Raw genomic sequence first — 25033 nt, 5'->3', positions numbered from 1 at the left:
AAATGTGTTTTTTCCTCTGAGTCATCTTGGAACACGACACTTGTGTTGTTACAGTAAGTACAAATGTAATAATGAAGCCAGATTTCACCTTAGAGAATAAATGGGGGGGAAATGGGAAATGCTGAGAAGGTTTTAAAACAGACATCAAATGATAACAACGATCAAATCCTGTGTATGATCTTCAGATAATAGCTCACTAAATCATTTTTTGTGAGCAGAAATGCCAGTTGATTCATTGGGTAACGCACTGAAAATTTATTCCGCCTATTAAAAGAAAAACAAACAAACAAAGTCCCCATAGAGCCGCTAAAAATCTGTATATAGATTTGATTTTTTAGAGGGATTTCCTGAAGAGGAAGAATCCTAGTGCTGCTTTTTAACTTTTTTCCCTGCGTTGGAAGCACCTTTCATCCTTGTATAGAAATTATAGGAAGTCTATCAAAGGCCCTAAGGGAGAACGGGATATTTCCTTTCTTCCTGTGTTCAGATCTTATTTCCTGAAGAGAAGAGGAATCTCTGTTTCTATTAAACACAAGGAGAAAGCGTAAAGTGTTTTGTGGTGCCTGGCTTGACTCAAAGAACTTCACTCCTATCTGTTTTTTACGTAGTCTTGCAAACTTCACACTCAGAATGAAACATTTCTCACCATCCTGGAATTATTCTAATTATTTTTTGAAAGTATTTGCTGATACGGGTCTGAAAGGAGAGGGTGCATTGCTTGTTTTCTTCCTAGAGGGCAGGAAACACCCGCACACGTGTGTGTTCATGTACGTGTTACGGAAGAGCTGTTGGGTCACTAAGAGAGGAAAAATTCACAGGTAGTTTGTACGGCTGAAGCAGATCATTCCTATTTTAACAAATTAAATTTTGGAGGTCATTGCAAGTTCTTACTGGGAAGTTTACAAGGAGAGGTGCTTGTAAAGCCAGATTTTTTGGGATGGGTGGGAGTTTTGCATTTGTAGGTAACACAAATTTCTCGTAATGAGAAAAACACACACGCGGTCTCTAGGGGAAATGTTGAAAAAACAAAGAAAGGGCCATGACCAACAAGGCAACAAGTCATCTTCTAGGCTAACAAGGTGGTAACAAGTCATCGTTGTCTTCTCACAAGTCTTCTCTTCTAGATTCAATGAAGTTTCCAGAGTTGTGCCAGACAAGTGGGGTTTAAACATCCCGTTTTCAAGTAGTCGTAGCTTTTAGAAATTCTGGAGTGGGTGCACTGACCTCGCTCCCACGTCTACGTCGTCCCCTGGTGAAAAATTGGGAGAGGATTTAACAGCATTATGTTGACCAAAAATGGTTGATAATAACATCGTGTTGACCAACTGAATCACTCAGCGTGTCTTTATGGATGTTTCATAGATTTGCATAATGCTGAAGAAATAGGATAAGGGTTGCGCACTGTCACAGTTAATAAACTCTGTGGGGTTTTAATCATCATTAGGGCTTTAATCCAGTTTGGTGCTTACACTTACTCTCCAGTTCTACTTTTTAAGTCCACTTCTCATTAACTGAGTCTGTACTTGGGAACTGGGGTCCAAAAGCCCAGCTCTGGGCGCATGCACCCTTCATAAGCTGCGTTTTTTACAATAGTGACCCAAAATAGATTGCTGCTCTCCCGTATGCGTGCGTTAAAGGGCATTTTTTTCTGTGCAATATCGTCTTTGGGTTTTTCTGCCTCACTTTTCTGTAGAGGAGCACGTGGTGCTTCCTATGCTCGGGAGGTAGTAGTGATGGAGTGATGCTCAGCATCCCTCCTGAGCAAACTCGGTGGCTGTTAACATGTAATATTAATTGCTTTTTTGATGAACTGGTCATAAAAGCTGCTGGTACCCAAAAATCCATCACCCAGCCTTTCTGTTCTGTTTGTCGAGGGTCAGTCTATCTCGTCCTTTGCATTAGCAGTGAGGGAAGATGGGCAAATCTCTCAATGAGCTAAGATGTTTAAAGTCATTAGAGGTCTGTAGCTGGCTCTTAAATACCACTTGGGAATAATTTCTTACCCGGAATTGATCAGTGCATCAACATAATGCTCTTCCTAAGTGATAACAAAAAGCATGAGCTTTGCTTTGCTTCTGCCTTATTCTAATTCTTTGAGTCTCCATGTCAAGTGATGCACTGCCCAGAGATGGTTATTTATTTTACGCAGGCTTTTTTTAGACAGAATGTTAGTGTAAGTGTTTATGCTGGTTACAAGAGTCCTTTAGAATATGTTTTTGTTTGGGTCCAAAATGTTTAAAGTTGAATGTCAGAGGCTGGTTGCTCTTCCAGATACGATCTGTGGTTGGTTTGATCTGGATGGAGTAACTGGGGAGAGGATCTGGCTTTTGGATTTCAGTATCACACTGGATCTCCCTGGAGCTAGTGGGGTCCGCACTACAGAAAATGTCTGGCTCTGGAAGTGTTTGATTAAACCCACGAAGCTTCCAGCAGCTTCTTGATGGCTTTTTCTTCAGCAGGATCTGTTTCCCTTCCGCTACATGGAATGTGCAATCACTGGGATGTTGCTGCCATTATGCACGATAAACCAGTGCTCTTTGCCTTTCAAAGCCCTTCAGCATTTGTTTCCACCCATCCTCTCTTCTCCAGGCTTTCTTTATTCCCCTTAGTCTGAAAAACTTATAAATATTTGATCTTCCATTGTTAGAACTGAACTATCGCTCACTCTTGCTCATATATTAGGTTGGTTGACAATATAAACACTGAATCCAATAAGGATTGTGAGCTGCACGCTGGGGAACTTCTTATCCCAGCAGATCATGTGAAAATATCTATAAAAGGTCAACTGGACATCTGCCAGGAGGGCTGGTTGCCACCGTGGCCTTCAGGGTCTGCACTGGAGCAGGAGAAGCTGGAGTCAGCAGAACAAAGACCAGGGGCTCTGTCCGGTGGTACATGGGCATCTCTTCACCTTGCAAAGTCATCTGTTGGGTTTTACAAGGAGCTGATGTCCAAAAGCAGGGCAGAGCTTGGCATCTCTACTGGGCTGTGTCAAGAAGATGAAATGAAGAGCTGTGTTTGGTAAGGGCACCTTAAATTAAGCCTTCACTGACCACCAAACCCATCCAGCCATGTAAATAAAAAGTGGGCTGAGCTCAGTTGTGATGGGTGGCAGCCTGTGCTCAATTCAAGATGGTTTTTTGGGGTAGAAGGTTCCCCATTAGATTACATGCTGGTAGATTAATATATCTTAAGCGCTGACTTTGCCCCTACAACAACCCCTGCCTTAATACCATATCGGGGTCAAAGAGCTGGAGATTTCTCCTGGTTTTGGCTCCAGGACCAAGTCCAGAGTCTAGAAGATTTGTGACATTTCAATACCAGCACGGACTTTGCACAAATACAAGCCTGAGTTTTACTATTTCTGGCAGCCCTGCGTCTCCAAAAGGTCGGAGACAGTCAGGGGAAAGACTTGAGGTTTGAAAAGAAATTGGAAATAAAAGGGTTTTTTTAATGAGTTTTTCAGAGTCGGTCCATCCAGTGCCCTGAGCTTTACAGCACAGGGGCCCATCTGCTTGTGATGCACTACATTTGCTTCAGTCCATGGTTTTTTTTTTTCAATATTTAAAGCCATAAAATTCAACTGGCAGCTTGGAGCATGAATAGATTTATTTATTATTTTTAGGAAAAAAAAAAAACAACAAGTTGTGGCAGGGTGAGTAAAAAGTTGCTGGTATAAACAAGGTTTTAGGAAGAGACAAGGATGCTTTCATCTTGGTTATCTATATATGAGCTGTTGTGGTTTCTGAAGATGGAGCAAGGTGAAAGAAGCCATCATTCTGGCATTTATTAAAAATATGATTTATTTTCCTGAGAGCTATACCGGCTCTGGCTGTCCAGCCCCCCTGCACAGGCTTTAACAGCAGCCAACAGAAGCAGTGCAAAAAAAAAAAAAATTAAAAAAATACCACTTTCTTCTATCCTCACATACAGCTTTTTTTCTGGTTTTTGCTCTTTTTGAGTCATTGCTTCTGTGGGAGGAGGTGGTATGGGACTGTGTAATAGCAAAGAAACCTGTAAAATTAAGGTTTCGTAGATAATAATTTTTAAAAACATTGTTTGTTGGTATTTGATTGCAACCAGCAGAACTATTTTCTAGGGGAAGGGAAGAAAATGTTAATATTCGATTTTTTTGTGAAGCAAGCCTACAAATTAGAGTGTTAATGCCTCTTTTTTACTTGATTCCCTGCTTTTTCCAATTACAAGTTTTTGGGGAGGGGTTCTAACCCTTTTGCTTTCCCTGGATTATCTGGATATTTTGAATAACACCAGCATAAAAAGACCTTTACTCAGAGTTTCAAATCTCAGCTGAGTGCAGCACAGCAGGAGTAACAAACCCTGGGATGGAGAGGGATGGTGATGCTCTAGGGATGGCAGGAGACAGAAAATGGGCTCGTATGTGTTTAGAGAGTTTGTAATCTGAAGAATTAAGAATCTACGCATACAAATGTGTTTTACAGAGGCTTTTAATTTGAGCCCATTTGGTTTTCTTAGATTATATCTTTTGCCGTCTCTAAAACACAGGCTGTCGCTGCCGAAACTCTAAGTCCTTGCTCCAAAACACTTCAAAGAGAGATTTTAATTCTTAAGTCTGTCTTCTCCTTGTTCCTTTTGGCAGAAGATGTTTCCAAAAGTCGGTCTATTTTTAAGGTAGCCCATCATGAAAACTTTCAGGCCAATTAATTTGGCAATGCAATCTCATGAAGAACCCCAACTATCTTAGCAAAAGTTGGCCAACCTCAACAAGTGGCATTAGCACTGTGTAATAAATAAAATATTTATCCTTGCCAGCCTGATAAGCAGGAAACCTATTGATTAAAACCTTGTCTTCAGCGTATTTCCTGAATGGCCAAGTTAAAGTGCGTTTGATCTGGTTTGTTTGCAAATCAGCAATATTTTTGCATGTGTGCAAGATGTTGCGCTCCCTTTGATCCCTGAGAGATTTGTTTTGGCGTTGCAGGAGCTATTTTTATTTTGCTTTGTGAGCAAAATATAAATGGTTTGAGTGCCACGATGTTCCGGATCTGCCTAAATGTCACGTGAAGACCTGCAGAAGAGACAAGAAGCTGCAGGTGACTGCCTGAAGACAAGGGCTCGGTGTTGGGGCCTGTTCTCTTTAATATCTTTATCAATGGTCTGGACGAGGGGATCAAGTGCACCCTCAGTATGTTCGCAGACTACACCAAGTTGGGTGAGAGTGTTGATCTGCTGGAGGGTAGGAAGGCTCTGCAGAGGGATCTGGACAGGTTGGATCGATGGGCCGAGGCCACTGTATGAGGTTCAACAAGGCCAAGTGCCGGGTCCTGCACTTGGGGCACAACAACCCCATGCACCGCTACAGGCTGGGGGAAGAGTGGCTGGAAAGTGCCTGGTGGAAAAGGACCTGGGGATGGGGTATTGGTGGACAGCTGGCTGAATATGAGCCAGCAGTGTGCCCAGGTGGCCAAGAAGGCCACCAGCATCCTGGCTTCTATCAGCACTAGTGTGGCCAGCAGGAGTAGGGAAGGGATCGTCCCCCTGTACTTGGCACTGGTGAGGCCGCACCTCGAATCCTGTGTTTAGGGCCCCTCACTACAAGAAAGACCTTGAGGTGCTGGAGCGAGTCCAGAGGAGGGCAACGAAGCTGGTGAAGGGTCTGGAGAACAAGTCTTAGGAGGAGCGGCTGAGGGAACTGGGGGTGTTTAGCCTGGAGAGAAGGAGGCTGAGGGGAGACCTTATCACTCTCTACAACTGCCTGAAAGGAGGGTGTAGCGAGGTGGGGGTTGGTCTTTTCTCCCAAGTAAAAAGTGATAGGATGAGAGGAAACAGGCTCAAGTTGTGCCAGGGGAGGTTTAGATTGGAGATCAGGGACAATTTCTTCCCCAAAGGGGTTGTCAAGAACTGGCACAGGCTGCCCAGGGCAGTGGTGGAGTCCCCATCCCTGGAGGGATTTAAAAGCCATGCGGATGTGGTGCTGAGGGACATGGGTTAGTGGTGGCCTTGGCGGTGCTGGGTTAACGGTTGGACTGAATGATCTTAAGGGTCCTTTCCAACCAGAACGACTCTGTGATTATAAGACATATATGATATGTGCTGTGTATTTCAGAGACTATTCACATTTCATACATGTATGAATATGTACAATATTCACAAATCATACATGATTTTTCAATTAAAAATCTCTCAGTTTAGAAAGCGGACGTTGAGTACCGTGGATGATGGGTGCCGCGGACATTGGGTACCGTGGGTGCTGGGTACCGTGGACGTTAGGTACCACGGGCACTGGGTACTGCAGATGTTGGGTACCATGGACTTCATTCCCAACACTGGTGGACATCGCTCCCCATGAGCAGGTCCATCATGGCGCGGGGAGCTGGGCTTGGAGAGCTGGTTTTGGGGTGACCCCATAGCACCCAGCAGCACTGGAGCAGCTTGGGTGTCGGAAGCCAGACTGGAAATCCAGGTGGAAATCCTACCAGGAGGAGACGCCCGTACGAGGAGGCAAAGTGAGCATCCCAGTTTCGGCCCCGCTGCGTTTCATCGTTTCGGGGAGTGAACAGGGCAAAGTGCTCTTGACACCGCTGCAAGTCTGCTATGACACCACGTCTATCAAGGAATTTTCTGGGTTTGTCAGTGCAACGGAGAGGAGAAATTGGCTTATAAAGAGCCAACAAATTTGCAAATGAGATCCATGTGTCCATGTGCTCCGCCCTCCCTATATTCTCTATACGTTGCTTTGCCAGGAGTTTCCTACCAGCTCTTAACGATACAGCCATCGCTTCCAAAAATAACTATTGAAGAATTTGAGATTTAGGCTGTTGATTATGGTTTTGGGTCCGAAGCGTAGCAAGGAGAGCAGCTCTCCATGGGCTTCCCAGCTTGCCATGTAGCTAAGCCCATCTCAGGAAGAAGAGCGATGGCTTATAGCCCACCTTGCACATCCCTGGAGGAAACTGGGCAATGCTGGAGTGGTGCTTAATGATATTCTTATCTATTTTAGTAAAAAAAAAAAGAGGAAAATTCAGTGGTGAAGTCCTGCACATCCCTTATAGCCTCTAATAAAAGGGGGGAAGAAAAGTATTGCAATATGAACCTATATATGACTGTATAGAGGAAACGATCCCACTCTTTGTTGGCTTTAAATAGAAATGGTTTTCATTTTTAATTGACGTGTTGGAGTGGTTAATTGGGCTGGCTTGCACTAGGACAAAGCATTACGGCAGCGAGAAACATTCCTGAGTCTTGGCCTTCGTCTTTCCCCAGGGACTGATTTTTCTGGTGTGACAGTGGCGCTGATTGTTTTCCAGCTTTATCCAATCAAATAAGCTGAGATGGAGTGTGGGGTTAGAGAATTGGTCTTGAAATTTTCTTTTAATCACTGAAATATTCCCCCACATTTGGGGAATATGTAAAAAATAAAATAAACAGGAAAAACAACCAACCAACCAACCCATGTTGTAACAAGAACAGCAAAAAAACCTTCTCCAAAACCTTTTCTTCAGTAAAGGGAAGAAAAAACAGTTACTGGGAACTAGACCCGTTTGTATTTCTAAATTCCAGCCACTTTCCAACGCTTGTTGGATAACTCAGACATCTCAAGAGCTCACGCTCAGTCTAGGTCTGCGCTACAACCAATCCTTTCCATCCTGTTGCTCCTATATTTTCATCGTACACTTGTTTTCGGTGTGTAGCCGTGCTTGTTTGGGGCAAGCAAGTAAATCCGTGTTAATTCTTGCAATATTTTGTAATTATCCTTGCAACGTGGCTTACCTGACAGCATTTTATTGCCACTGTGCAATGGTTAGCGGCATACCGAGGCTTATGTACGCCGTGAGCTTGTGAGCATCCTCGGTCATGGACCACCAAAAAGTTGAAGGAAAAAGAGGTGGGAACAAGCTAATAGAAGATAAATGATATGATGTGAGCTTTATTCTTTTGCTTGGGGTTAGGGAAATACGGCGGCTCTGATGATGTACCTCGAAGGTTGGTGAGGAGGATTTCAAGGCAATGTGTAACAAGCCACCGATTCATTATAGTTCAAGATTTTATTCGAATAGTTATGTGTGAACCTTCTGTTTCTTGGTTTATTCTTCTAAGTGACCCGAAATTTAATCGAGCAAAATCTCTTTGCGTTGTGGCCGGGAGCACCATGGTGGGGATGGCCCTTCCTCAGAGCTATTATTCCTCTTCCTAGGAGAGCTGTTGGAGGAGCGGTGAATCTGCCTGTCGTGATTTGTAGCTCCCGTTGGCAGTACCTGGAAAACCTCAAGTTTTCAGTAACACTCACAGATTTACCGCAGGGGTTTTAGTCTCCCCTTTCGTAACCCTTCTGCTGGTACCAGGCGCTGCCTGCCCCAGCGTGTGCTTTCACATCACTTGCTATCCTTGCTGTGCAATATCCACCCTTCTCTTTCCTTCTCCCCAAATAAACTCTTCAAGGATCTCGGTGAAGTCAACTATATATTTTTTTCTATTTTTAAATTTGTTTTTAATTTTTTTTTGCCTTTTGCTGCCAGTGATGGGATTTATGGTGTGATCTAATGCATCATCTGCTTGAATGCACCAAAGGAAACCAAGCCAAAGTCAGGGGGCACATCTCATGGCCCTGGGATTGCAACCAACTCCCGATGGCGTCAGGACCATTGGCGTATGCGGCGTCATTTAAAATAATAGACAAAAGCTTTGGCAAGGGAGAAATATGAACGTTGGCCATGGGAGCTTGAGAAGCAAAATCCATTTTAGTGCAGAGCAGGAATCATTTCCAATCACATTTTTTTTTTCTTTTCTCTTCCAGGCTGTCACCGTGCGAAACTCCATGGCTAAATCGTTGTACAGCGCCCTGTTCGACTGGATAGTGTTCAGAATTAACCACGCGCTCCTCAACTCGAAGGACATGGAAGAAAGCACCAAGGTAACGTCTCGCCAGCTCTTGGCTTCGCTCTTGTGTTTTCAAAATAGGTAACTACGGAATAAAACATTACCCTGGCTCCTAACAGCGTGTTGCTTAACATACAGTTAATTTTCCCTCGGTTAATATTTTAGGCTGAGTACGTCGTTATTTTAAGTGGTGTTTGCTGAGCTGGGAAGGGTGAAGCACCTCGAATAATATATCCTTGAAGCGGCTGGGGAAGAGGTTTTGTTGTAGCGACAAAAGCCTGTTCCCTCACCCCCTCCAGGAGTAATGCCAAATCGTTTTCCTTCTTGTGTGTAAAGCTATAGGACCATAGATAATTGAGGGGAAAAAAGGGAAATCTTGCATAACGTGAGGTATTATGATGAAGTTGCTCCATAAAAATAATTAGAAAAGGCAAACAAGAAATAATTAGAGAAGGTGAACAAGAAATAATTAGAAAAGGTGAACAAGAAATAATTAGAAAAGGTGGTGTCGGTAGGTGCTGAGATAACACATCTATAACGAGCAGAAAAGTGAGATTAGGGGGAAAAAAGGGTCGCGATGGGAAGAGCGAAGGCGGCGCGATGCCGAACCGCTTTCCCAAAGAACTGATGGAAGGGATGACGTGATGTTGCCTGCAACAGCGGGGCTGGATGCCGTGACCCAGAACATCCTTTCCAAAACCTCTCATTTATTCATCCATGCTCATTGCGGTGGGGGGGATGCCAACCCTAAAAAGCACGGCTGTACGGACGTGTCCACGCACGCTTGCAGCTCGCCAGCCACCCTTGGTGTGGAAATTTTGGGCACCAGCCAGCAGCGTGTGGGGTTTTTTTTGAGGGGGGTTGTACATCCAGGCTGAAGCCGCAGCTGCCAAAAAGAGGATTGTTTTGCTAAGCACTAACATTACGTTTGAGTTATGCCGTAGGACCGAAGCTGCAGAGGCTTGGAGGTCCTTATTAACTCCCTAGAAATGCTTGTGGAGCGTAATTATAGCCTGTAAATAAATGTGTGCATGTAAAATTTGACTTTAATACGCTTTTCTAACAAGCAAGGTTATTAAAGTGGGTAACATCCAGCGTCTCTTCTGACTGCACATGCTTCCTCTCCCTCTGTTTAATATTTTACCCAAAATCTTATGTTATTTACTGATTTTTTTTTTTTCCCAGGTCATCAAAAGTTTTGTCTGGGCTGTCAGGAAAAAAAAAACCCAAACTGTTTGTGTGTTTGGTGAAGCAGAAAAAGTAGATTCATTTTGACAAGGAAATGCATCTCAAATACTAATTATTTTTTTTAATGATTTTTTAAAAAATATTATCTGTTCCATAATACTTAAATACAAAATCAGACTAGGACACTATTGCTTAGTCAGCAGTCTGTAATAGCAGGGCACAACGGTAGGTGTTTATGGGCCATTAAACTTTGGTTCCCAACCTCAAATCTCAGCCAGTAAGAGCCAGAACAGCCCAAATTCGTGCTGTTTTCCAGCATTCCCACTGCATATTAACCCTCTGCTTCCTCCAGCCAAGACTCCTGTGCAGCGTAACCACCTTCCCCTTGCCCATCTCCATCTATCATCTCATGAATTCCCAATTCCCCATTTTCTGACCCGTTTTTTTTGCCTGAAATCGCACGGTGTAGCAGTAAGATGCAGGTCAGGCAGCAAGTGCTGGGAGCTGGGGGCGGCGTTGCCCTCGTGCGAGAGCAGATCCGCCTGCGCTGGCAAACGCCCAGGACCTGGAGCTGCAGGAACGTGCAGGCTCGTACCGGCGGTGAGATCCAGCGAGGCGGTCCCGGGCTGTACATGGGCCAGGTTTTCTGAAACAGGAAGGTAGTGCACGAAGTACCAAGAAATATATACTTCTAGAGACAGGAGTGTGATTAGGTTTATCTTCAGAGTCCTCTACGAACACTGATTGATTTTCACAAGTGTCCCAGAAATGATGAAAATGCACGAATCCTGCCCATTTTATGGGTAGAGAGGTTAAAGAAGAGAGTTCATGTGCATTGCACAGAGCTGCAGAGAGCAGCTTCGTTAAACATTGACAAACCAATTTTCTCTCGAGTTGTTCTACAGCGTCACCTCCTCGCCCCTTTTTTTAGCCCCCAACTTGGGTCCTTCCAGCACAGAGGGAGGAGAAGCGCCTGCCTGGACCGGGCAGGGCTGGAAATAGCTGCTCCTTTGCCCTCAAGGAATAACGTTGCTGCCAGCAAGCGGCCAAGGGCATCCCAAGCTCTGTGGCTGCTGCTGAGACACCAACCAGCAATTACCACCCTTCTCTGCCCTGGAGGAACCGAGCTGATGCCGATTAATTTGTTTTTTCCTACCACTTTACAATCCTCTTTAAATCCTTTTCAGCTCGTGCTTGGAGAAACCCCAGATGAGGATATAGGTTCTTCTTAACCTCCCATATGTGGTCTTGAGGTTGGGCAACACCAATGAGTAACTGGAAGGTAGACTGGGAGCAGGGGCATCTCCGGACTCTGGGACTTGGTCCTTGCTGCAAGGCAAGATCTCAGCACTTGGATGACATCTACTTGCTGGCATCTACCAGCTCCCTCAGAAAAAATCTCCTAAACACACTGAGTCTCTGATTTATAAAAGAAAAATACAATCTTGCACCTCACCACAAAAGGTTGCTGACTCCTGAGTTTGCGGAGGGTGAGCAATATGTGACTCACCCTACAGCAACTGTCCTGGCTTAATCCCAGCCCACACATGCCACCAATATTCCTCTGACTTTTAAGACGTACTTTGAAATAATCCCGCAGGTTGTGAAGGTTCAGAAGGTTGTCAGACGATGGATTTTTGGCAGAGGGCTTTCTTATATGACAGCCATGTTACACAGAGGTAGAATAAGACTCAAAACCATCTGAATTCAGAGTGTATATGAGAGGAGAACTGCATCTGAAGTTGATGAGAAAAATGAATATGAAAGTATATCTCTTCATGAGTGTAAATTTTGATTTCAGTGGTCATACACAGCTGTCCACTTGTGGAGAGCTTGTATAGCCTTCACAGAAGTTGGCTTGACCAGAGCTACCATTTGCCTGGTTGTGGTCGCTCAGGGTTTGTCGTGAAGGCTGGAGGTTGCAGAAGACTACAAATATTTATAGATGCACATATGGCACGCACATGAAATCCGGGTTTGCTGTCCGCTCTGCGTGCTGGGGAAACACGTGCAGCCATCTCTGCATCCGGCAAAGTCCTTTTGCTGGGGCAAAACAGATTTGCCCCAGCCACCTAGGACCACCGCGTTGACCAAAACTCATTCTCAACCAAATCGGTGGTGCATATAATATTCCTTGGTGCAGATGGTGTTTGGCGAGGAGGCTGTTGATAGCTAATTAAACCTATTTAATTGCTGGTGGACTAGGTGGTTTGGTGAGAGGTGGGAAGAAGACCTAGATTCTACTGAAGTCGAAACCCCAGGAGAACTTGGGACAATGGGAATGGAGACAATTTTCATATCCCAATATGTGTGTTTATTTGATGTCAGCAGTAAGGAGAAGATGAAAAGATGAAGCTGGGTAAAAAAAATAAACACCCGGCCGTCATTCTTGCACTGTTTTTCGAACAAGTATTTGGAAGATGTAAATCAAACCTTTGATATCCAAGTTTAGTTAAATGTACAGTGAATTATTTTGGGAAAACACAGTGGGATTTGGCTTATCTTGCTTGCTGACAGCATTCGTAGCATGTTATTTCTGAACTGAGTTGTGAATAAGTTATTTGATAGGGCTTGTTTTATGCTCATAGTGCTGCTGTGTATCGGTTTCGCTCCGACTCCGTTTTCCTTGGTCTTCTCTCTATCGTTTTTAACTTCTTTTATGTTCTCATGATCCCCTACAAACTGTCTGAAATTTGACCTTTATTAATGAGGTCGGAGATTTTTCTTCCTCTTGAGGACTAGATTACTAAACCTCAGAGAGTCTTTATTTAATTCCCCTTCCGTAAATTAGGTTAAGAATTGTTAGAAGTCCATCTCGTTGCTTAAAATGATGATTTAATGTAGATCGTGGTGGACCAAAAGGTGTTTCTTCCAAGGGTTTATTAAGCTTTTCCCATTTGTTTCTTGTAAAGTGTCTCCCCCGCCAGGGGAGGTTCAGGTTGGACATTAGGAAGCATTTCTTCTCAGCAAGGGTCATTAGCCATTGGAAGGGGCTGCCCAGGGAGGTGGTGGAGTCACCATCTCTGGTGTGTTTAAGAAAAGACTGGACATGGCACTTAGTGCCATGGTCTAGTTGCCATGGTGGTGTCAGGGCAATGGTTGGACTCGATGATCCCAGAGGGCTCTTCCAACCTGTTTGATTCTGTGATTCTGTCTTAATTTCTTCCGAAATAACCCTGCTGCTGTTTTCGGATGAGGTGCTGCGTACGTGGTGATGATGGTGAACACGAATTCATGGCCATAAAGAAAATTCATTTAAATTAATGGCCATGAAGAAAATTCGTGGTTGAATTCATGAAGAATTCATGGCCATGAAGAAAGTTCATTTAAATTTAATCAACTCGTTAGTTCTTGGCTATCTGGACCTGAAGCAGAGGAAGAATTGCTGAACACACAATGGGTTGAATGCAGATCTGTTCATTATTTTTAGGTCCCAACTTCCAAATCTGTGGCGAATCACTGCCTCTCACTTTATATAATAGGTCATCCCGTATATTATGGTGCTGTAGATCGGCGTAGTCCTTTTAGATTTAGTGATGATGAGGTTTTGTTTCATTTTTTTTTTACACTATTGGCTTTGGAATATTATAAATTTTAAAAAAAAATTTAAGACAGATAAATTAAAAAAATAATAATAAAAAAGATCTTTCCCCAGAATTTGAAGCAAAGCTGTTTGTGATTGCCAAAATATACCCCCATGACATCACCAGTGTGAGTTTGAGGTGACATAAATCAGCTCCAACAATCAGTGTTTATTGGTGGTTTGGGAATTGGAGAGCACATGAGCGTACCTTCAAGACCATCATTTGCTGAAAGCCCTTGAGACTTGTGCTCCGTGTTTAAATGTCACAGCCATGACATTTTTAATGGAAGTATGAGGTCACTTTTATCATCTCAACTGGAAAGTGATTCGTAACCCAGGGTTTGCCCAGATTTTAAAAATCCTTGTAGACGTCCACGTTTAATTACAGGAATTTTACTATAGGTTTGATATACTAAGTAATAGTCATCTGCTACGGGCTCGTCCTTGCAGCATACTTGTTGATTTAAATGTTAGTTTCGATAAAGGAACAGCGTTACCACATAAACTAGACTTACCTAATTGAGGTCTAAATTATATTACATCGTTGCATGATTTCCTTATGGCCCTCGTTCAAAGTATGAATTTGAAAGTGAAGAATTAGAAGATTTGTACAGTTAAAAGTCCTTTGATTATTTTCTTTAAATATTGAACTGCAAAATTAATCTTAAAACCAGCCAAATTCCATGCTTTTGTCAGGCAATTTAACAAAATTATTTTTATTCATGCATTTTATTCATTTATTTTCATTCAACTTGCTTTAAGAAATGTCTCCGTACTGGTATATTTTTGCTGCTTTATAATGGAAAAAATAGATATAAAACTTCTGTGTAGATACCATGAGATTTTTTTGGCTAGAAAGCAGAAAAATAGCCATAAATTCCCTTTTTTTTCATTTTTAAAGGTTTTACCAACTTAATACATTGACCTCTTTCTTCTGGGAATTCTGCAATGCTGCCTCTTCCAAGAGAAGGCGAATGACCTGATTAACTGCAGAGCTCTGCCCTGATTTCTCTGGCGTGAAGCTCTGCAAAAACCCTCACATCTTCAAATTTGTATTCTGGAGGTGTTTGGGACTTGTCCACACAGGGAGAGATGGTAGCGAAATGCTGTTTTTCCTCGTATAACCACTGTGGCAGAATTAACCATCCTCGTGCTGTACACGCAGTTTGATACCTGCAATAATTTTATTAAATACAGAATTTTTAAAAATTCTGTGCATTTTACCTCTCTGAGCTTGTTTAATTTTGAGTATCAGCAGAAACACCTAAAAAGACAACTTCAAAACACAATATTTTTAATAGGATTCTTTTATAACTTAAATAGCCATTTTTAAATATATATAACTATTCTGTTTTGCTTTGTAAATGTATTTACACGCACACATTAAAGTCTATTTTAGTAGCAGTTTCAACACAGTAAATGAACCAGCATTAAAAATAGGGGGGAGGGTTTTTGTGCTCAGCTATTTCATATGAAATTATGTTTGTGAGAGCTTGAAAACTGTGTTTAGTTGAAAGTCTTCACACGTGACAAGGGCTTAACTATGTCCACAGAGCATCAGCGCGACACTTCCGAAAGCCAGTGTCGGTAATTCCGTAAGGATTCTGGAAGTGGGAGCATTTTATCTTCCAAGTCTTGTTTTTATGTGGTGCAACAGAGACTTTTATCTCGGGTGATTTTAGAGCTCTTGTGGATTGTAGGGAGAAGTTTGCACGGCGGTGGGATGGTTGGGGTAGGGATTCGCTTACGCAAGGGTGGTGCAAATGGGAGCATCAGTGTCGTGGGTGAAGAAAAAGTCACTTTGTCCTGTTTCCATCATCCCTTTTTCCATGTATAATATAGATAAAATATGAGCTGCTGATTATACAGAGTTTAAGAAGAATTCTTACTGAAATCTATTTAAAAACAAAGATGAAGCAGAAGGTTTCAGCTTGTTAGGCTGTTGGTTAATGAATATCTCTGTGAACAAAAGGGTTGCCGTGTTCGTTGGGACAAGCAGGAGGAGGATGCTTGACCCTTGGGAGGCAGCGAGTGAGAGCAAATCCCTCTGCCAGGCTCAGTCCTTGGTCCAGTGGCTTCCCAAGTTCCATCTTCTGGTCAAACGGCTGTTTCTCACGGGTGTTTTGCCAAGTGATGCAAACTTCTGGGAAGCTGGCCAAGGACCTTCAGTAGTCATCCTTGGCATGGCATGTGTGGGGGTGAGGAGGTAGAGTCTGGCCCTAGAACAAGGAGAAAAGCCTGAACGAAGGAAGAAGTAGTCAGAGACCTCTTGGAAAAATGAGTTAGTCTTACTGTCATGCTTCTATGCTTTTTTAAACTGTGTTTTCCCTTGTTCTGGTAGCTGAAGCCCATCTCCTACAAAGCTTCAACTCACAAGCCAGGTGGCTGCTCTGCCCACGGCAGCTCTGTCTGTTCCAGCCGTAGGTGGTTCCCTGGTCAGGAGTCGAGCACAGAAGGAATATTTTTCTCCCACATTATGTGGTCTGTTGAAAAAGGACAAACTGCAGCATAGAGAGACTTGCGAGTAGTCTGGGTTATGTTTCTGGCAGGGGAGTTAGGCTAGTCTTAGGAAGGTAGTTTTATGAAATCCAGAGTGCAGATAAGACCAATAAAATTCAAACCAGGGTGCCTGGCAGCTCTCAGGTTCTTCTGAGGTGGAGGTGTTTCTCCTCCCTGCTTGAGGCTTGGTTCATTTGACCAGTGCTAATGCTTTTACCTCGCTTAATGTTTTTATTTAATTAATTGTAACGTATTAACTGAACCCATGTATAAGTGAGATGGCTTTGGTTGGACGTGGAAGCTTACCCCAGAGCACAGTTAGCTAGCGAACTGCTGGTGGAGGTCTCTGCGCACATGTCCTTCACTCCTTTTCTGATGACAACAGGCTTGCTAGATGGACACAATCTGAGTTTTATTTGTAATTAATTATTCATTACTCGTTTAACAGAACAGTCATATACAGGTTTGGAAGTTGCAGCAGAAATGATACCTACTTAAGCTTGTTTTTCACCCTGGCTCCCTGTGTCACTGAGGTTTATCTGCTGTCACATCCCCACCTCCTCCTCCCCCATGTTTACCAAATTCATCCAACCAGCAGAAGGCTCGAGGTACTGGGTTCTCAAGTTTTATGGAAACCAGTACGTACACGAAGGAGAAAGGTCCACATTTCTACTCCTGTTAAAGGAAGAAGGGTTAGTCTGAGTCTGGGGAGTGATGGGTTGCGCCTGCTCATGGGCCAACATCCGTATGGTCAGGGGTCCACTGCTGTCCCTTGCCTGGCTGGCGTGAGAGGAGTGGGGTTGGTTTGGGAGGAGAGGAGGGGGCCAGGAGGTTGCAAAGCAAGCTGTGGATTCACAGTGGTGTTGGCCTCATTTTGCTGACATAGAAAACCTTGATGCACCCATGTCTTGATGATAATCTCAAGAGGTCATAGTAGGTTAGAGGAGAGAGGAGAGACTAAACAGGGTTAGGGCTCTTCAATTTGGAGAAAAGGCTGGGGCAGGGTGTGGTTGAGGTTTACAAAATCATCAAAGTGGTGGAAAAAAGGCAATTTAGAACTGTAATTCATCAAATCCTGCAACAGTAGAGTTATGGAGTATGGATTTAGTAAAAGAAAAAACTTCTCTATTGTGAGCTTCTAGAAGCTGGCCTGAGAGGTTGTGAGGGACCATAGTGTTAATGGGTTAAAAAATAATTGGATGGATACCTCTTTACACATCTCTTACCCGTGAAGTAAAGTGACTCAGAGGTTCCTCTCCACCTCCCTCATCCCAAAACCATGGGTGCCGGTAGAAAAGGGTGACGGACCGCGGAAGAGCTGTGCTGACATACCCAGGATGGGATGTCCTGCCATGGTTGGAGATGCTGGGCTGGGAGGAGGGTTGGGCTGGTCCTACAGAGCATTTCTTGTGTCCTGGTGGCAGGGGCTGGCGTGGCTGTGCCGGAGCATGGGGCCCTGCGACAGCATCCATGGGAAATGAGGCTTGGTTCCCCTCCCTGCCCAGAGAACTTCATTCAAGGCAGACAGTGGCTGGGTGTTCACAGGGCACAGAAGGCAGGGCAAGCACGCTCTTGGGTCATTAGGTTAGAAAAGGAGCTTTGTTTTATTTACTCAACAGCTCCATTGCCGAAGTTTTTAATTATGAAGGAACATGACTATGGGATGGATTTGAGCCCTCCCTTTCAGCAGCATTACTGTTTTTATGTACTTCACATCCCCTTCGCTAAGGCGAGAGCAACTCAGCGGTTCCAAAACTCAGCCCGTCTGGGTTACGCTTCTCAGTTGGTGACGTTCATCTGATCCATCTGATATGCAAGGTGGATATTTTATATTTGATCCTATTTCACTTCTGCCCAGACTTATTTTCCTTCATGGCAACAGATTATTTCCGTGCAAGCCGCTGCCGTGCAGGTGTTTCTTCGGAAGGCTTGCAGCTGGAGCGTGTTTGCTTAGACACCCTGTGTTCACATTGTAGGCATGTTTCTGTGGACTGTCTTCATGGTGTAAGCCCTTTTTTCCCCAACCCTATCCTCATTTTTCCCCTCAAAAGATAAATATTGTCTTAGATCCGATAGAATAACTTGGAATTGGCTTCAGGTATCTTCAAAGATGGCAATTTGTCTATACATAAAAAAAAACCAACTGTAAAAGGACTTTTCTTGCAGAAAAAGACCATCTGTCCAGATATCTGAAGTTACATATTGTCTCTCTGATGTAGGTGAGGTCTTCCAGATGGCATAATATCAACAATTCCAGTAAAAATTAAAAGTCCTGCTATTAAGTATATCTAGTTCTGTTTGTCTGCTTTTGATTACATACTGTGTACAAATAATCCATTTACTTTATGTGATTTTATTCTAATCCACGTTCTTACTTCTCTTGCAGACTTTATCCATTGGAGTACTTGATATTTTTGGGTTTGAAGACTACGAAAATAACAGTTTCGAACAATTCTGCATCAACTTCGCCAACGAGCGCTTGCAGCACTACTTTAACCAACACATCTTTAAACTTGAGCAGGTAGGTCTGGAAATACTTACTCTCTGATGCCAATGAGCGTTGACATGAGTTTGTGGCACCGATAAAGTTCTTCAGTTGTCCCTTTAATTCTTTTATGTTAAGGAGTGTGCATTGAATTATTCAAATTTAACTTCTAATTTACCATGTGGCTTGCTGCTACTTGTAAAATAAAATCCAGCTGGAGATTTGCTGGTTTGAAATAAATATTTTGGGATACAAATATCCTCAAACATCATGAAGACCTTCACCATTTTCTTTTGTCTCCTTGATAGATGCTCAGAGGGCTCATCCGTGAGCAATTTCTTTCTTGCCTTTGTCTGGACTTGCTGCTGTGTCATTTAATATCACATAATAGTTATTTGTCAGCATCTGTTGAAAATGCCACCCCAATCTTCTGGTGTTTTTTTGCTTTCCAGTGTTAATTTGGGGGGAGGGAAGGGAAATGTCACTCTCACATCTTCTGCAAGGTCAGCCCTGAGATCCTTATGACCTCCAATAGCCACGGCAGATTAGGAAAGGTTGAACTTTAAGCTTTGCTTTAGGTTTGCTAAGACTGGGTGTCGCTTTCCAGCTTCAAATTAATGTGCTGTAAGAGAGATAACAAAAGTACAGGCCATAATTTATCTGATAACATATACGACAAGGTGGCATAGTCTATTAATTAGGGTGGGAGGAGGCTTCTCCAAACATAATTTATTATCTAACAACAAGCAGGACAAGAAAACTGCTAAAGTACCTCTTGTATCATGGATGCACAACATAAAATTGAGCTCTATAATACAGTAAATATGTTATAGACCTTCAAAATGCTTTTTGTTTTTAATGCCAGTCTGCATGCCCTCCCTTCAGGTGCAGTTCTTCTTTGGATGAGGTCAAGAGAAATCCTCCTTCTCATTAGTTTTGGTAGAGCTGGTATTTGATGAGCTACGTTCTGCAGCCTGAGCCCGGTTGAGATCAGAGAATGAAACCAGCCCTTCCCCAGAAACTCTGATAGTTTCTTTTTTTTTGCCTCTATGGCATTATAAAAGATCTGAAAAGTCACAAAGAGAAACCTCCTTGAATACGAGGATGGTCAAATTAAGCAGTATAGCCCTGAGTGGATCATTTGGGGGATGTTTGCTTTAAAGTTTGATTCTTCTTTGTTAACTCTCTTTTTTTTTGGTCAAGAAGGTGGAGCAGAGCTGCTCAAACCCATTTTAGAGCATCAATAGATGCTCTGAGAAGTTAATGGGAAAACCTGTCCATTTCTAAGAACAGCTCCATTTTACCATTGTCCACCATAAAAAGGCAAACTAAAAGACTATTGCAAAGCCAATATAGCGATTTTTGTCTATGAAGGTAACTAATACACTTTCTAGAAGAGGCTTGGGGAGGGAGGACCCTTTCTGAAAGCTGGAGAGAGATGATACCTCAGTGAGGTGGGATTTCAGGGCACTCAGGTTTCGGCAGCCAAGATGCTGTCATCTGTAAGGGAATTCCTGTGCTTGGGCTGGGATTTCTTAGCAGGTCGGTGCTCCTCCCTGAGCCTGGGGTGTATGCGGAGCTCCTGATTGCAGCAATCTGTAATTCTCCTTGGACAGGCTTAATAACCAGTGACCTAATTAACTTTCTCCTATAAATCTGTCAAGTGCATGAAGTCATTCAAGTCATGGTTTGCTGTATGGATGAGAGGAGCGGTCGCAGAGGCATCCGATTGCAAAGGTTTCCATTCTTAATGCCGGAGCACGTCATCCGTCTAGGGCTGGCGTGCTGCAAGCTCTGCTGGTGGCAAATATGGTCATCTCTCCATGGTTTGCTTTCTATAAATACAAATAAGCCGTACAGCTGCACGAGTGCTAATTTTTGAGTGACTTATTTATACAGTTTAATCATTTACTCTTGCTCTCTTATGAGGAGAGGCTGAGAGAGCTGGGGCTGTTCAGCCTGGAGAAGAGAAGGCTGAGAAGGGATCTTATCAATTATTACAAATACCTTAGGGGTGGGTGTCAAGGGGATGGGGCCAGACTCTTCTCAGTGGTGCCCAGTGACAGGACAAGGGGCAACGGGCACAAGCTGAAACATGGGAAGTTCCATATGAATATGAGGAGGAACTTCTTTACTGTGAGGGTGGCAGAGCACTGGCACAGGCTGCCCAGGGAGGGTGGGTAGTCTCCTTCTCTGGAGATATTCAAAACCCACCTGGACACGACCCTGTGCGACGTGCTCTGTGTGACCCTGCTTTGGCAGGGGGTTGGACTGGATGATCTCCAGAGGTCCCTTCCAACCCCAACCAGTCTGTGATTCTGTGAGTTGTATGCTGTGTGTAGAGGAGTGGATTTGATGGAAAGAAAACTAATGATACATATTCAGATTTTGAGACTTCAGAATATCCTTCCTCCCTAGCTGGCCCAAAGATTAAACTGCTTTTTAATGATAGTTGTCAGTCTACAGATGAAGATCAGGTAGTTAATATTGTGTTTCAAGATGGCAAAATTATTTCTGTTACCTTGAGTTGTGAATTTATCTGAGAGATTTGTGGCTTTACAAGGGTTTATTTGATGACTTGATGGCTGAAAAACAAGTGGGGTTATTGGTGATGGGTACCTGAAGTGGAGGGGTCCTCCTCTGTGTCCGGAGATAGGCTGCTTGTGTCTCCAAAGCTTGCAGGAGGCTGAAGACAGGTTGCTGAGATCTTTGGACACTTCTGCTAAAAGAAATGACAAATATAAGTATTCGCTGAGGATTGTTCTTAAAATCATAATAGGTTTTGTGTGCAAGAACGGTATTTGCCATGACATAATTGTTGCTGTGGCATGTTCCTGATGTTATGGAAACCAAAATACCTACCACAAAGTCATCCAACAGAAGCGTGGGATTATTTTAACCTTTATTTTCCTTTTTTCTCCTTGGTGAAATCTAATACAATGCGCCTTGTGAATCTTTTTTTAAACCTTCTGTCTGAAGACGACGCTATTTCCAGTGGTTTGCAAACAACCGGCTGAGGCATCCTCGGGCAGTCTGACTTCAGCCTGGTGCCTCCTATAAATACAACTGCTGTCGTGCTGCGTACCAGGAGTGTGCAGAGGTCTTTGCAATAGCAACCTCTTCTCTTTGAGCCAACCATGAGAATAAGGAGAACGTATCTCTGGTGACTTCAGGCAAGACATCCCCGTAGCTCTCGGATTCATTAGATACTACCAGAGCATCATACCTCAGTTCTCTGTTCCCTGGTTCTGCTCCACCTCTGTGTCCTCCTCGAGTGGTCTCCTCTGCAGAGCAGATAAGCCCAGAGCTGCCACGATGTTCAGATAACACCCAGGTGCTTCTGGGAGAGGAAAATAGCATTTCTGCATTGCAGCCTGTGGGGTTTTTTTCTTTTGCAATTTAGGGCATTGCACAGAATAATTGCTGTGTATGAAGATGTAGTTTGGAGGTCATCACTAACCTAACACCCATGATATGAGTTTCCTCCAAGTTTCCAGATCTTTGGCAGTTTGAGGGCCAGGAATACAAGTGTTTATTTCTTTATGTATCCCATTCTCGAAACTTTGTCATCTTTGACCTCACCGATCTTCTCCCATACCTGCTCCTGCTCATCCTTTTCAGTTACTCCCACCCCACCCACCTTTCCCTGTTTCAGCTGATGCTTTGCAAAGGTTGAGAAGTCATCCCATGGCTTTCCATCCCACAGGCAGTGCTGTTTAAGGTCTTTTCTACCCAATTTTCAACCTTTTGTTTACTCACCAAACCTCCATTTCGAGGACATTCTTTTATTATTTAAAAAAATAATGAATAACCGAGGTTGAGACTGAAAAAAAAAATATTATTTGAAGCACGATCAACTGGCATGAGCTCAGGTGTTGAGCAAAGCCTATTTTCTGGTGAGGACCCTGATAAGCTTGATGTTCCAGCCAGCAAACCTCAACCTGCTCAGATAGAAAAACTTAGTTTCATAAAGATAACGATTCTTATGAAGTGTTTGCTCAGCCATCTAAAGCTCCATAAATATTTAGGGAGGTCTATAGTTTTCACTGGACCTGGGTAATAGGTGGAGAAATCTCAGTCGAGACTAAATCACGAACAACATCATAATTTGTTCATCGCAGTGGGAGTGAATTAATTGAAAAAAGCATCAGTTTGTCACAGGATGGGGTGATGGGTGGTTTATTTAGTCTGTGAAATAGCTGTGATGCCTGCAGCATTGTAAAGCATCTTGGATACGCAGGGTTTCTCAGGCCGTGCTGCTCTGTCTTCAAGCAGCCTTCCGTGTCGTTTAGGGAAAATAAAATATGAGATTTTAAAATAAATTAAAAATAAAATATGAAAAAGGGTCTTTCTCCTACTGCCTGGAGCACCCTTCGCAGGAGGGGATCACGGCAGGGTGTGTTTTGCCAGATGAATCATACAAAACCAGTTTTCCCCATTTTGAGAGGTTGTCAGCGGGCGAAGCGTCAGCCTCAAAATAAAGCTAAATTGGCTTCCCATCTTGAAATGGTCACGTCGAAGGAGACCATCTCAAGGGGGACGTTTGCTTCAAAGCTGGCTGCCAACATGCTGTTAAGTGGTTTGCAACTTAAAATGGGCAGCAAGAGAAACGCAGGGGAAGGTTGTTTCTCAGAACCCCTGCATTGCCAGACGTTACCATTAAAATAGAGCGGCTTCTAAACCTGTTTTATCGATTGTGTATTTATAGAGCGTGCAGATACGTATTTATACTGTGTCTGTGGGTGCATTATTAAAAAAAAATATCTATATTTATATATATGGCTGTGTGTATAAATTCCTTTTCTACTTAAATTGAGAACAAGCGTAAAAATCCTTGTTCATAGATGAAAGGATCGACATCGTCAGCCTTGGCATCCTCTTCTAGAGGGGTGTCGGGAACTCGAGGCATCCGCATCGTCTGCAGCACGTGAGCGCCGGCACCAAACCAGACGTTGGTCTCGTTCATTCGGGAACTCTCTAATAATAAAGTCCCATCTCAAGAGTTTATCATATCAAACTCATTTTAATTATCAAAATATACTGGGATGATTCTGCTGGGACTGGCTCACGACACCCACCTGCATTTGCTGAACAAGCAATTAATCCTCCATGGGATGGATTAATTCCTGGATGGTTCTTGGGTGGATCTCTCCTGGATGGAGAGATTTCCCCATGCCTTGCTGCCGTATCCAGCCTTGGAAAAGCTTTCCCAAGCTCCCCAAGGTGGATTTTATGATACCTACATATACAGAAGTATCCAGAAAGGAGCTCTTATAAGGTTTAGCTCCTTTAGTTTATCATATAACAATGATCTATTTTAATGTCATTTTTCAAACATTAATTATTATGTTCTTTCCTGGAAGGTTTTCAATATAGTTTGCAGAATATCCTTCATTTCTAATTTTTGAACTGAGCTTTTTGAGACGTGCATATCTTGTCCATCACCATCTACAAGGTTGATGGTACCTCGTTACTGGGTGAGCAATCAAGAGAGAAACAATTTATATGCTTGGGTTTAGGGGCTCAAAGCTTCTGTTTGCAAAGGTTTCTATTTTTTGGGGTGTCAAATTGATTCGTAATATTTTTTTCAGAATATTTTGAGATGATTTTAAGCTGAGGAAGTCAGCTAGGAAAGGAGAGAGACTTGGAAGGGGGTTTAATTCCCAGTTCCTCACTTGGCAAACGCCGCCTGAAGCTGAAGCAGACGATGTTAGAGTCAAGAAGAGAGGAATTTCACACCTTTCTGTTTAGTCGTGAATTTTTGGAGAAAATATATGCATTTAGACATCCAAAAGTGTCTGCCAGTCGATCTCATCGGAGCATATGGCTCTGGATTATGTGAGTTTTCATGATGGGAACACCATGGGAAGCGTTCCCACATGGAGCTACGCTGGAAAAGGGGATTTTTCCATTGATTTCCCACTTTATTTTGGGAATTTTCATTGTGTAAACAAGGTTTTTCTGTGCCTCGGTAATGAAAGGCTCAGGCAGATAAACTCCTGGGGCTTATCTAGCTCCGTCTGGGAGGAGATGAATGAGCTGATGGGATTTTCTCCTGCTCTTGTGATTTACTCGAGCATTTCTGAAGCAGGGATTGCCGTGCTTTTGGGAAACGGAAAATGCTGTTGTTTCCCTTGCGCGTGGTTCCATGCAAATAATTAATCATTTTGTTTTCCATTCCCTTCTTAAAATGCTTTAATTTAATGATAAAAGCTGAAACAGCACTGCATGCTACGTGTTACCCCTCTTTTTACCATCAACCTTACCCCATTCCCAGGAAAGGAGCGAGAGCATCATCCCTGTCTTTGGGTTTTAAATGTTATTTTTGGGGGTTGCTTCTCAGTTTTCACTGTGACTAATGGCAATATCCCTACGGTATAAGACATCTGCCTCCTGGGCACTGAAATGCTGAGATATTCTCC

At 43.2% G+C, this 25033-nt stretch overlaps 1 protein-coding gene across 4 annotated transcripts in view; it reads left to right on the top strand.

Moving 5' to 3' along the window:
- The window catches only part of MYO9A (myosin IXA), a 188774-nt gene that overhangs the window by 104744 nt on the left and 58997 nt on the right, over positions 1-25033 (top strand). For all 4 annotated transcript variants that reach the window (XM_068410045.1, XM_068410044.1, XM_068410042.1 and 1 more), the window contains 2 exons: positions 8774-8890; positions 18513-18647. In XM_068410045.1, coding sequence (XP_068266146.1) covers positions 8774-8890; positions 18513-18647 — 252 coding nt within the window. The remainder of the gene's footprint in view (positions 1-8773; positions 8891-18512; positions 18648-25033) is intronic.

This window comes from Nyctibius grandis, chromosome 11 (genome assembly GCF_013368605.1).
Source record: "Nyctibius grandis isolate bNycGra1 chromosome 11, bNycGra1.pri, whole genome shotgun sequence".
Classification (NCBI taxonomy): Eukaryota; Metazoa; Chordata; class Aves; order Nyctibiiformes; family Nyctibiidae; genus Nyctibius; species Nyctibius grandis.
The sequence above is the reverse complement of the archived record's forward strand: the minus strand, read 5'-3'. Positions and strand labels throughout refer to the sequence as shown.